The 12,527-nt window shown below is 59.4% G+C and overlaps 1 protein-coding gene across 3 annotated transcripts in view; it reads left to right on the top strand.

Moving 5' to 3' along the window:
- The window catches only part of Marf (Mitochondrial assembly regulatory factor), a 70,043-nt gene extending 57,991 nt beyond the window's left edge, over positions 1–12,052 (top strand). For all 3 annotated transcript variants that reach the window (XM_037229209.1, XM_037229210.1, XM_037229208.1), the window contains exons 8-16: positions 6,118–6,277; positions 6,511–6,643; positions 7,037–7,214; positions 8,146–8,353; positions 9,314–9,435; positions 9,678–9,779; positions 10,400–10,546; positions 10,864–11,060; positions 11,229–12,052. In XM_037229209.1, coding sequence (XP_037085104.1) covers positions 6,118–6,277; positions 6,511–6,643; positions 7,037–7,214; positions 8,146–8,353; positions 9,314–9,435; positions 9,678–9,779; positions 10,400–10,546; positions 10,864–11,060; positions 11,229–11,433 — 1,452 coding nt within the window. In that variant the 3' untranslated portion in view covers positions 11,434–12,052. The remainder of the gene's footprint in view (positions 1–6,117; positions 6,278–6,510; positions 6,644–7,036; positions 7,215–8,145; positions 8,354–9,313; positions 9,436–9,677; positions 9,780–10,399; positions 10,547–10,863; positions 11,061–11,228) is intronic.
- Positions 12,053–12,527: the final 475 nt, after the last annotated feature.

The raw sequence follows: 12,527 nt of genomic DNA, 5'->3' as shown, positions 1-12,527 counted from the left end.
ATGCAGTAGGTAAACCACATGCATCCAACGACAAATAAGCTTTTTACACGAGGCCCTCGATAGACATGTGTTTACTCCATGCCCTCACTTTGCCCAAATTCTAGGAAAAAGTGCCCGTCCTCTGTTCCGCTTTTTGTAGACCCCCAAGGAAAATGACTGACTGTTCCTGATTGCTTGTACTATCTGCACTTTCTACGTCACAGCTGGGTCTAAGATGCGTACAATACTACGATACTATTTTTTCCAGCTGAAATTCGTGCAGGATATCATCAGACTGCTAAAACGGGCTTTTAAGTCTTTAGTGTTGGCGGACTTGAGTCGATGTCGTGATGACGCCGCACTGCTATCGACTCAAGCTGAAGTGCTAGTGTCGGCTGCTTTGCTTTGCGCGGTTGGCATTAGACTCCGGGCGCATACGAAGTGCTGCTTATTGTTTGTACTCCAGCTCCAGGACCGCGGTATTGGGTGTCCATTTCGCCCGATGATTTTGCCTCCAGCCGTTTTGCCAGTGTCCCGCAGCGGGCTGTCCCGTTGCCTTCTTGCCACGTCATGTCACGGCCGGGCTCTGTCGAGATGCCTCTCCCTGGCTAGCTGTCAGCTGACTGTTATGGCTATGATCGGGCCAGGCGGACCGCCCTCTCCGAGATGTGGCTCCTCGACCTCCTGGCCACCCATCCGCGACCCTTTCCCTAGGCCTGAGGGAGGGCTTCTGTGCGATTTTCATGCAATAAGTGTGAACGCAACACCATGCGCTGAGAGACAATCGATTGGCAGTGAGCCCGCCAATGAGCCAGAGCCAGTGCGCCAGTGGTCGTGTCTTTCCGCCGTCTGCTTGCGCTGTCTGCCGGCTCCGTGTGCGGCGGAGCGTGCAGTGCAGGGCACGGGACTGGACCCATTGCGTAACCGCCAGGGCGACCTCTGACGAACAGGTCAGAGCGGCGTGGACATTGTGTCGGACGGGGGTGGGATTAGCGACAGCAGCGGCCTTGTGCGGCTCCGAACACGCTGTTCGAGAAATCGGTTCTCAAACGCAACTAGCGATGTGTCTCTTCCTCTTTCCTATGGTGCGGGTTTAGATGATGATATAGATTGCCTGTGATGACGAAGATGATGATACAGATTGCAGGTGATGGTGATGGTGTGGATGACGTCTGTTAAGCTTTTTATGGTCTTGTTAATATAAGGCACCCATGTAATTTGTACGTGCATGCATGCATGATGTAGCATGTGAAAGTCCTCTCGGACGATGTACTTACATGGAGGCGGGGATGCAATGCAACTCGTTGAAGAACACGCAACCTTGGATGGGACCGGTCCAGGGTTGCCAGTGTGGACGAAAGTTGCCAAACTGGCGATTTTATCAGAGCACTTGGCGAGGTCATATATTACGCGACGATTGGCGATTACGATGCAGAAAACTGCCGGCCTCTGCTACTACCCAGAAATCGAATATATTATGCTGGAAATATCCCACAAAGCCCGCGTTACGTAGACCATGACCGTTACTGTTGATCACCGTTACTGTTGATTATACGTGGTTTGTGGTTGCGTGTTTTTGTGCATTTTATTTTGCTGCAGTCTCTGGCATGTGTGCTGTTTGCCTTAGGTAATGCTCAACTCGACGGATGAGTTTGCCTCTGACCTTTGCGCCGAGGGGGACCGTGGAGGGCTATCTGTCGTGTCGTGAAACACTATGACACGGCCGCCACATGCCGGCATGCGCCGCTGGCCAGGACCAACTGGCCACTGTATAAAGGCCGAGCCGAACAGCTGCTCCTCTGGCCAAGTGCCCAGCTAGCCGCTGTATAACGGTCGAGCCGAACAGCTGGTAGCTGGCTACCGTGTAACGGTTGGGCCAAACAGCTGCTCCTCCTACCAGCTGCTAGCTGGCTACTTTATAACAGTTGGGCCAAATAGCTGCTCCTCCGGTCAGCTGCTAGCTGGCTACTGTATAACAGTTGGGCCAAACAGCTGCTCCTCCTGCCAGCTGCTAGCTGGCTACTGTATAAAAGCCGGGCCAAGCAGCTGGGGCAGTAATGGCCCGACATGCGCCCCTGGCCAGGACCAGCTGGCCACTGTATAGCAGTTGGGCCAAGCAGCTGGGTGAGTGCCGGCCGAGGGGTTAGCGCGACGGACTTCTGCTTGTGGGCCCGAGTTCATATCCCGGTTGTGTCATTACCCCTGAGCGCTAATACGACCCTTGGAGTCCCTGTCCCTGAGCATTGGAGTCCCTGAGTCATCTGAGCCTCTCACTGCCATAAAAGAGACGTGGCGACGTGCATAGCGGTTCCTTTTATGCAAAGTTCAGACAGCGAGCTTTTTCACGAACTCAAAACCAGAGTCACGGGACAGAAGTCCTCGATCGTGTGGAGTCGTCCCTATATTGCGTTACGCATGGATGGGCAGGGGTTGATAGGCGTAGCATCATGCTCAGGTGTGGTTTCAAAATATGCTAAGTCGTAAGATATTTTAAAATTTTCAACGTCGGATGCTGTTGGTTTCCTCTACGACCAGCAACATCCCCGTCCTTGATCCGCACTGTGAGCTCAAGGGGCGAAACGAACGTTACACTTCTGGGACGCTTCGCTTGCACGCCGTAGCGGGGCGAGGGCTGTTTCGCCCAACGCAACCGGTGTCTAACCAGCGAAGAGGGAGGGGTTGAAATATGGAATGGAACAATCAGAAGACCGCAACATAATTTATGAACGGTCCTATAACCTAAATCGCATGGCCGGCAATCCTCGGGTGAAACGCCTTCGCTGCAAATGCTGATAATGAATGGTGTTGGGCTGTATGCCAGCATTCACGCATTAGTTATAACAGCATTACGCATAGTTATAACAACTAGAATATGTGCTCACATACAACAGATAATTGCGCGGAAAATGGACGAGTAACGGGAACTTTGAGGTTCACGGTCGACTTGGCGCCAAACGTAGCGATTTTCGGCGCGAACTTGGCGATGTGGGCCGCTTGTAGCCTGACGACCGTGGACCAGCCCCCGTGCCTCTTGCATGCGGTGTGGGGTAGCCGTGGCCAGCAGCGCCTACACACGGCCGTCGGCGTGCGGGCCGCGCAGGGCCTTTGAGCAGCAGGGCCGTTTGTGACCTGGCGACCTTGGACCAGCCGTCGTGCCTCTTGCATGCGGTGCGGGGTAGCCGTGGCCAGCAGCGCCTTCACACGGCCGTCGGCGTGCGGGCCGCGCAGGGCCTCTGAGCGGTCCGTGATGCCATCATTAGGCGCGGCCGGCGCGTGGCGGCGGCGCCACTCTGACGTCATGTCGGCGCCGCCCGTGGACCGGCTCGTGAGGTCAGGTGTCGCTGACGGCCCGGCCGGCAATCCACCCAGAAAGCTAATGGAGCGGCGCTCGGTCCGCTCAAAGGGCATGACTGACCTCAGATGCCGGCTGCGTTTGTGAAATGTGTTTGTGCCTGGCTGACCGTGCCATTATTCACATGAACAGTTTTAGCGTGACAGCTGCAACGTGTCGTGTCGGGCGGGCGGTTTTTAGTTCTGTTTATTAGCTGTCGGCAGAACGCATTAGTAATTTGGCACCGGGCATGACAATGGAATGTGCAACATCGGCCTTAAAAGCAGAAAGTGTGTTGCATTTAAAAGCAGAAAATGAGTTGCGTTTAAATGCAGAAAATAAGGCGCGTGAAAAATGCCCATTGACTTCGTAGCAAAATGTGTTATGCATGGTGGTTTGCTTGGCATGTCGCTACGAAGTCTGCTCCACGGTAGTTTGGATGCTAACCCTCATCTTCGGCGAAACTTTGTAAACCCCGGGTGGGGGAGAAGTGGTCAGGGTGTACACTTACCTTGCCATGTATGGGCCAATGCTCAGTGCATTCGATAATTTGTGTGGTGCTACTTCTCGCGCGGCCGGGAAAGATCTACGTCCCCTGCACTGCGCGGTGCCCTGCCGCCGACGGTCGGAGCCCCGCTGCGCCACGGCGTCCCCTCCACTCCGCGGCGCCCTGTCGCCGACGGTCGGAGCCCCACTGCGTCACGGCGTCCCCTCCACTCCGCGGCGCCCTGTCGCCGACGGTCGGAGCTCCACTGCGTCACGGCGTCCTCTCCACTCCGCGGCGCCCTGTCGCCGACGGTCGGAGCCCCGCTGCGTCACGGCGTCCCCTCCACTCCGCGGCGCCCTGTCGCCGACGGTCGGAGCCCCACTGCGTCACGGCGTCCCCTCCACTCCGCGGTGCCCTGTCGCCGACGGTTGAAGCCCCACTGCGTCACGGCGTCCCCTCCACTCCGCGGTGCCCTGTCGCCGACGGTTGAAGCCCCACTGCGTCATGTTCGAGATTGCCTCCGGCTTGACGCACCACGTACTCTCTCAAAGACAGTCTGCTGCCAGCACGGATGAGCAAACATATCACTGTTGCTTTGGTTCTTCTCCTGTCGGTTATCGTCCAACCAAAACTAACTAATGTGAAGAAGCATATTTTCCGGATTTAAAATGTGCCGTTCCGCTGGAGTGAACGTGCTGACGCCGCTTCGTAAAGGAGCCCTCCTCACTTGAGCGCCTCGTAGCGTGGCTGTGGTCGCGGAGTCAGCGGCCTGTGCAGTTGCTGCTCCTGAACCAGTAACCACCGAGGTGACCGAGGGTGACCTCCGTCCAGCCGCCGAGCCAGGGCACAGCCGGCGCCAGCCAGAGGCTTACCACTGGGAACAGGTCACCAGCTGCCTGGCGCGGGGCAGCTTAACACGGCAATGTCGGCTGTCGCGAGTGACACTCTGGGGGGTTATACTTGGGCCATATCTAGGCGCATCTGTCATTCCCATTGCTTAATCGGCTCCCAAAAACCTCTTTATGGTCATATTTTCCAAATCGCTGCAAAAACCGCTTGCTGTTGTGCCTGTTATGGAAGGGCTCAATGGAACATCGAAAAAAAGTTCTAGGACTTAAGGCGTCCTTGCTAAAGATGATGATATAACACAGTGACGCGTGTCTAATGTATGGGCAACAGTACGCTAGTTTGCCATAGTATAATGACATATAGTATAGGAAAATGTGTAGTATATTAGAAAGAGCAGCCTATACATATAAAATATGCCATATAATATATGGCTAACTGTAAAGGCGTGCGTCGTAAACATGAGGCGCACCTTTACTATTTGTCACAAGCCCGGCCACCATGGCACTCGGTAGAACTCCGCATGTGTCCTGAGCCTAAACATGAATGCAAAATTGACACCAGATATGTCAGTACATATAAATGCGCCTTCTTCCCGAATTAATGTGAATCTGTCCATTGAAGCGGGGGCTGAGAGTATAGCGCCTATTTTCCATTCGGCCCTCTCCATTCCTTCCCGTGACATCACTCATGGTAGTATTTTCATCTGGAAGGAAGGAACTATAAAAAGTAATAATCTAAAATTACTGGAAACATCAAAGTAATAGGAACGCAAGTCTTGAAGAAGCTAAAAAATAAATACCAAATATCTTCTATGTCTCCCTTCTGCATGGCACCCCTGAGAAAATTATAATCCCTTGGTACGTCCATCATAACGTGTGCAAAAAATGTTTTATCTTTGTTCCATCTGCCTGTCCATTGAAGGTACGGTGGGGAGTGGTTTTGCAAGTATCTCGAAAATATGCCGATGAAAATTTTTGGAGCCGGTTTATATTTTTAGGGCGATGGATTTGCTTAGATGTTTCACAAGTATGCTTCCTGAAGTGCCAACTTGCGAAAACCAAAATATGTGGTGTTAAACTACTCCTATGCCTGGGCTTAATTGCAGACGGGCGACAGCCGGCTGGACCTGCTGTCGCCGAACTGTCGTCCCCAGTAGGATGCATATGCGCTTTGTACACCTGGCTCTTTGGCTCTCACGTCTTGTGTTGGCATGAGCTTGGTGTGGACGACACGCTTACGCTGCGACGGTCAGCCTAGTTGGACGAGTGTCGTGTGTCAGTTTGTTCAGACTGTTGGCGCCTGTTCGGACCGCCAGTCCAGCGGGCCGGAAGCACCACTGTCCGCCTCAGTGGCGGGTGCGGGTGCCGCCCACGCATGGGTGTGTGCGGTGCTGACGCTGCAGATGTGTGCGGTGCTGACGCTGTGGGTGTGTGCGGTACTGACGCCGCGGTTGTGTGCGGGTGTGCGTCAGGTGCGGCAGCAGCACCTGGAGCGGACGGTGGCCTTCCTGGCGGACGAGCTGCAGGTGGCGTCCCGGGCCGAGGCCGAGCAGCGCGTGTTCTTCGTGTCGGCCAAGGAGTGTCTGCAGCAGCGGCTGTCGGAGCAGCGCGAGGAGGCGCCGCCGCGACCCGGTAAACAGACCGGCGCATAGACGGTGACGCTCTCGTACTTAGGATCGGACAGCTGCGCACTGCCAGGTGCCAGGCCTCAGCGTCATGCTCACAGCCAGCCAAGGAGTGACTGTGTTTAGACGGGCCGCTGTGCTGGCTACCGCTGGAGCTGATAACGACGCGAGTGTGGCTGCTGCGGCCGTCCAGCCGTGGCGTCCAGTTTCGGCGTCACACGTCGCCCACCGTGCCCACAGTGCCGGCGGAGGGTTTCCAGAGCCGCTACTTCGAGTTCCAGGAGTTCGAACGCCGGTTCGAGGAGTGCATCTCGCAGTCGGCGGTGCGCACCAAGTTCCAGCAGCACACACAGCGCGGCACCTCCATCACCGGGTATGTCGAGCCGGGCTCCTGGCTGTACTGTCACTGTGCAGTCACCGGTGTGGGGAGACTGGCACGCCCAGCGGGGTGGACATTGGAACCGCTTCCGGTGCTGAGTGTCGGACCCGTGACCCTTCCCTCGCAAGCCTGAAGCCGCACGCTGCGGTACCAGCGGCCCGCCGTCACCGACTCTCCGCTGTGTGGTTTCACATGCTGCCGAGAGCCGCTGGAGGCTGCTTCCCGCCTGAGACCCCGATCATCTCGTGTGAGAGCGCCGCCGCTGTCGCTGCTGTTGACCTCGGACCTGAGCTCGGATGTTCTGGAGCTCATGGGGCCAGCGTATAGGTGTGGCCGGGCACCAACGGCGGCTCCACAGTCGATGATGCCGCGCGTCGTCCGTGACAGGGCGCTGCAGGCCATGATGGATGGCCTGTACGAGCGGGCGCTGGCCATGAAGGCGGAGCAGACGGCCGCGCGGCGCCGGCTGATCGACCGCATCAACTTCACCGACAAGGAGCTGAACCTCATCACCGGCGTGATGAAGGAAAAAATATACGCTATGACTGAGGACGTCGAACGCAAGGTAGGGCAATGCGCGCGCGCTCGGGCAGCGGGGGTCACGCCACGCCACGCCACGCCACGCCACGCCACGCCACGCCACGCCACGCACGCCACGCCACGCCACTCCACGCCATGCCACGCCACGCCACGCCCACGCCACGCCACGCCACGCCACGCCACGCCACGCCACCCACGCCACGCCACGCCACGCCACGCCGCCACGCCACACGCCACACACCACGCCACGCCACGCCACGTTACGCCACGCCACGCCACCGATGGTCGATCCTGACTTCATCGTGATCCGCGTGGGGTGAGGGCAGTTGGCAACATCTCACACCTCATTTGCCCCTTCTGAGCCAAGGGAAGCAGTTAACAATAATGCTGTTGAGTTTGTCATGCCTCTAGCATGTCGTCTGCTTTGACTTAGATGCATTGCGCATATTTTGCAGTTGCAATTTCCCAAAGTCACTTTAGGTCCCTGGTCTGTGTATGTTTTGTTTCGAAGAACGTAATGTCTTTTCTCAATTGTTCTCGAGCATGTAGCGACGTGCTGTATGAACATTGTGGTAGTTGTGTTGTGTGTTATACTTGGCCCAGTTGAACGTCACTAGTTGACCTGCTGGGGCCAACTCCGATATTTGGCAGTCTGTATACACATCCACTGCGTGCTTTCGGAAAGTTTTATGCCATCTTCAGCTAAGCTCGGGACCAAATGGTGAGCAAATGTTTACTTCCCCCCGTATCTGGTGCGCCAATGAAAACGTCTCCCATCCCATCACAGGATGTGATATTTTTAAATAAAAAAACCCTGTGCGTGTTGTGATAATCATGTGACTAGCAACTGTCTTGCGGTACTCGTCGCGTTTGTCCTCCCTTGCCGTGGATTCCGATACCGAACGCTGAACCTCACGGTATGCGAGATAACTTCTGCTTCGCAATGGTCCCGACAGGTGGCAGTAGCACTGAGTGAAGAGATCCGCCGCTTATCGGTCATGGTGGACGAGTTCTCGGCGCCATTCCACCCAGACCCGCTGGTGGTGAACGTGTACAAGAAGGAGCTGCACAACCACGTGGAGGCCGGCCTGGGCCTCAACCTCAAGAGTCGCCTGTCGGACGCCGTCGCCTCCAACATTGAGGCCAACCAGAAGGATATGACGCGTCAGTCGGCTCTTCGCTAGGGCCGGTTGTCCACCCGCTCGCCTGTGCTCACCGCCTCATCTTTCCCCCTGACAGGACTCCTTCTTCGTGTGCATCGGCCGTCCACCCTCTCGCCCACGTTGATCGTCTCATTCTGCCTCTTAACAGGACTCCCCGGCTAGGGCCGGTCGTCCACCCTCTCGTCTGTGTTCGCCGCCTCATCCTGCCTCCTGACAGGACTTCTTCTTCGCGGGGGCTGGTCTTTCACCCTCTCGCCTGGCACCGGTTGTCCACTCTCTCGTCCGTGTCCGCCGCCTCAACGGGGCTCCTGACAGGACTCGTTCTCCCCGGGCACCGGTCGTCCACCCTCTCGTCCGTGCTCGCCGCCTCATCGTGGCTCCTGACAGGACTCGTTCTCCCCGGGCACCGGTTGTCCGCCCTCTCGTCCGCGTTCGCCGCCCGTCCTGCCTTCTGACAGTACTCATTCCTGAAGGGTGGTACGCTGCGACCATCAGGCACTCCTGCACCACCCCGACGGCGTTTCCCGTGGGAGGTTGGGGGCGAGGAGGGCAGGGGAGGAGGAGGACGGTAGGCTGTTATAGTTTGTGAGCTGTGATAACACTGGGTGCCTGTGGCGATGCCCCCCGCTGGGTAGTTTTCCCCTTTCCATAGGCGTGAACTTTTCTGGTATTTTGCGGCTGGGAGAGCTGTAACCCAGGGTGTACGTGTGCCTGTAACCCAGAGTGCCTAGAGCCTGACCCCTCCATGTCCGCTGGTGCTGTCTGAGTGACCTGTTCGCTGGAGACTCATCATCTGCGAGGCTGTGCTGTCGTCGATTCCGTTGAGTGTGGATGGACCCACCTGTCCGTGCTCGTTCCCTGACCCGATGGTGTTAATAAGGCCAGACCCAGCAGTCCCCTCCGGTCTGCTGTGACCTAACCTGACTTGGCTCTACCTGACCTGACCTGGTCTGACCTTCAGAGCGGATGACGCGGCTGGTACCGGACGAGAAGCGTCATCTGGTGGCGTCGCTGCTGCCGCGCCGGGAGCCCTTCCAGGTGCTTTACCGGCTCAACTGCGACAACCTGTGCTCCGACTTCCAGGTGCGTGGGGCGGCACCCGTCCGCAGCGAGGGAGGGAGCGAGAGAGCGAGCGGACGAGCGGGCGGGCGAGCGGGCTGACACTACGGGACCTGCATTGAGCGCCATTGTCACAGAGGGTTTTGTCACCGCCGGCCGGTCCGCTCGAAGGTGACCCCAGCCGTGTTGATGCCGCCCGCCGCTGACCGGCCGCGGCGGCGCGCCCCCGGTGCCGGTGTCGGCCTAACGGCGCGCCTCGCCGCCAGGAGAACATCGAGTTCCGCTTCACGCTGGGCATCACGTCCCTGGTGCGCCGCTTCCTCGGCTCGGCCGGCAACCGGGTCACCATGCTGGGATTTGTCGAGCCCGTGAGTCGGCCACCGCGGCCCCTTCCCCGCCACCTTCCCCTCCTCGCCAGATACGACCTGAGAAACCCGCCGATGTGTGATGTCATTCATCAGTGTGGATATCAGCGTTCATTCATTCATTCATTCATTCATGGATTCATTCATTCATTCATGTGTTCATTCATTCATTCATTCATTCAGTGCGGGTTTTTTCGCCATGACCTGTTGCTCCTCCCGTTCACGGCCGTGAACCGTAGATATGTGTGTCCCATTTGAGTTATTTTTGTATGTGTCTCTGAGCATCATGGGCGCCGTATGGCAGACTCCCGTGTGGTTTGGCCGATGTCTCTGCCTGTTTGCGATGCCGGTCTCCGGCCGCGCCCCGCAGGCCAGTGTCCGGGAATACCGGCATCACGGGCACTCACTGCGGCACCGCCCCGCTGTACCGCTGTACCGCTGCTCCTGGGCTGTTCTCCTGTAAACTGATAGTCTGTCGTGGGCTTCTGATCGCCTGTGCCCTGTTCTGTACGGTCCTGGCGTGTGCCGCGGGCGCCCATGCCGCCGTGACGCCGCTGCGCAGCGCTGCGTGCGCCGCCGATGCTCGCGTACCGTCGCCGCCTGCACGTGCCGGTGTGCTGCAGGTGCCGCGCGGCGTACCGCTGACGCCGCACAGCCCCGAGCCGGACAAGTCGGTCATTCCGCGCGACGACTGGACGCTGCTCAACAACATAGCCGTCGCCTCGGTCACGTCGCAGGGCACCGTCGGAGGCCTCCTGGTGGCCGGATTTGTAAGCTGAAGTCCGTCTGCAACCTCGTCAGGGTCGTGGTGCTCGTGTGACCCAGTACGCCAACGCGTCGAATTCTGTCGGAGTTGATCTTTCGCGTAATGCTCGGAGCCTTCTTCCCGCGATGAACCGACGCCTGCTGAGTGATGGCCCTCGGCTCGTCTAGTGGCAGACGTTTCCGTTGTGAGCCCAGCAGGGTGTCGGGCGTCGCTGCGAACCCGGCCGACTGTACGGCATGGTTCGCCTGTGGTGCGGACTGAGGGTGGTTGTCTGGCGATGTGCGGTGCTGCTCGCTGACCCCTCCGTCGCGGCTGCCGCAGCTGATGAAGACGGTCGGCTGGCGTCTGATCGCCGTCACGGCCGGCGTGTACGGCTGCCTCTACCTCTACGAGCGTCTGACGTACACCAACAAGGTGCGCGAGCGCCGCTTCAAGCAGCAGTACGTGGACCACGCCACGCGCAAGCTGCGGCTCATCGTCGACCTGACGTCCTCCAACTGCAGCCACCAGGTTCAGCAGTGAGTACCGTCGCGTCGTTGAGCGTAAGCTGTTTGGACTCGCAGCGCACCCGCGCGTGGCGTGCGCGCGTCTGCCATCTCCGTTTCCGTGACACTTTGTAGTCTGTGGACTCCCCCCCCCCCCCCTCCGCGTGTTATCATCAGCTGACAGGCGCTCGCCGCCACCAGGGAGCTGTCCAGCACGTTCGCTCGCCTCTGCCACTTGGTGGACGAGACGGTGCGCGACATGCAGCAGGAGGTATCCCAGCTGGATGCTCGACTGGCGGAGCTCGAGGCGCTGGCCGCCGGCGCCAAGACGCTGCGCAACAAGGCCAGCTACGTGGCCAGCGAGCTGCGCGTCTTCTCCGACAGCTTCCTCAGCGAGGCCGGCTAGACGGCGCGACTGTCTGTAGCGGCGGCAGGGGCGCGCCCCGTGCGGCGGTAGTGGTGCCGGCGGCGCGCCCCCAGCTGGCAGTAGGGGCTTCGGCGCGCGCGTGTGCGAGGGCGGGCGGCGGGTGCGCGGCTGAAGCCGGACCGCCGTGGCGTGGGTGATTGTCAGGCCCCGGGCCGGGCGAAGCTGTGGCTGTGGCTGCCCGCTGAGGCGGCGTGCTTTAACGCGGACTGAACCGAGGGCTGAGCGGACCGAGAGCGGACCGAGAACCGAGGACCGAGGACAACACATAGTGTCTGGGCGGACGCGGACGGTGGCCGGCTTTGCTGAAGCGGGCGTCCGCGGGCTGTCGCTTGGCTCCCGCGCCGCCGCCGCCGCCTGTAGGGAGCTACCGTGTAACGTCTGGTCAATTTACTCAGCTGATTTGGTGTCGGGGGTCAGCCATCCGTCTGTGATCCATTGTCGACGGTCGTGGGTTCTCCAGCTGCGGTGGTTTCCGAGGTCTCGCTCCGATGGATGGGCGAGTCTCCTGGCCTTTGGGCGGTGAGTGTTGAAGCCGGCCCTCTGGTGTGTGCTATGTACGCCTTGAGTGCGCAATACACACGGCTCCATCAGTCGGGTGCGCTTTGTTTGGAGTCTGGGCATTGCGCTGTGCAGGAAGCGCTGCACGCTCCTGTGCCCGTGCGGACGCGGACGGAAGGGCAGGACGGACACGTGGTAACAGTCCTCACGGCCCAGCAAGAGGATCAGGGGGCAGTGAACGGTGGACGACAGCGCGATAAAGCGCTGGCGACGGCGGCGCCGCTGTCGAGTCCGTCTGCCGCCTGCTGGCCGGCGCGCGGGTCAGGCCGGGCGGACGGCCGGGGCGGCGATCGGCGCCCCTGTCGGCCGCCGCCGGAGCCCGCCGTCGGCCGGTAGGGTCGCGATAAGCGGCGGTCGCTCTCGGAGTCGCGCGCCGCCGGCGAGGCATGACGGCCGCCCGCGGGCCCGTGCTGATGGAGGAGCGCCGGCCGCAGGCCGCCGCCCAGCCCCCGTCCAGGTCAGTCCAGACGCCAGCCGAGCGGTGGGCGGCACCGGCTGCCGTGCCGGCACCAGCG

Source organism: Pollicipes pollicipes, unplaced genomic scaffold (genome assembly GCF_011947565.3).
Source record: "Pollicipes pollicipes isolate AB1234 unplaced genomic scaffold, Ppol_2.1 Scaffold_6138;HRSCAF=7277_pilon_pilon_pilon, whole genome shotgun sequence".
NCBI classification, from domain to species: Eukaryota; Metazoa; Arthropoda; class Thecostraca; order Pollicipedomorpha; family Pollicipedidae; genus Pollicipes; species Pollicipes pollicipes.
This window is presented reverse-complemented; position numbering and strand designations above follow the sequence as displayed.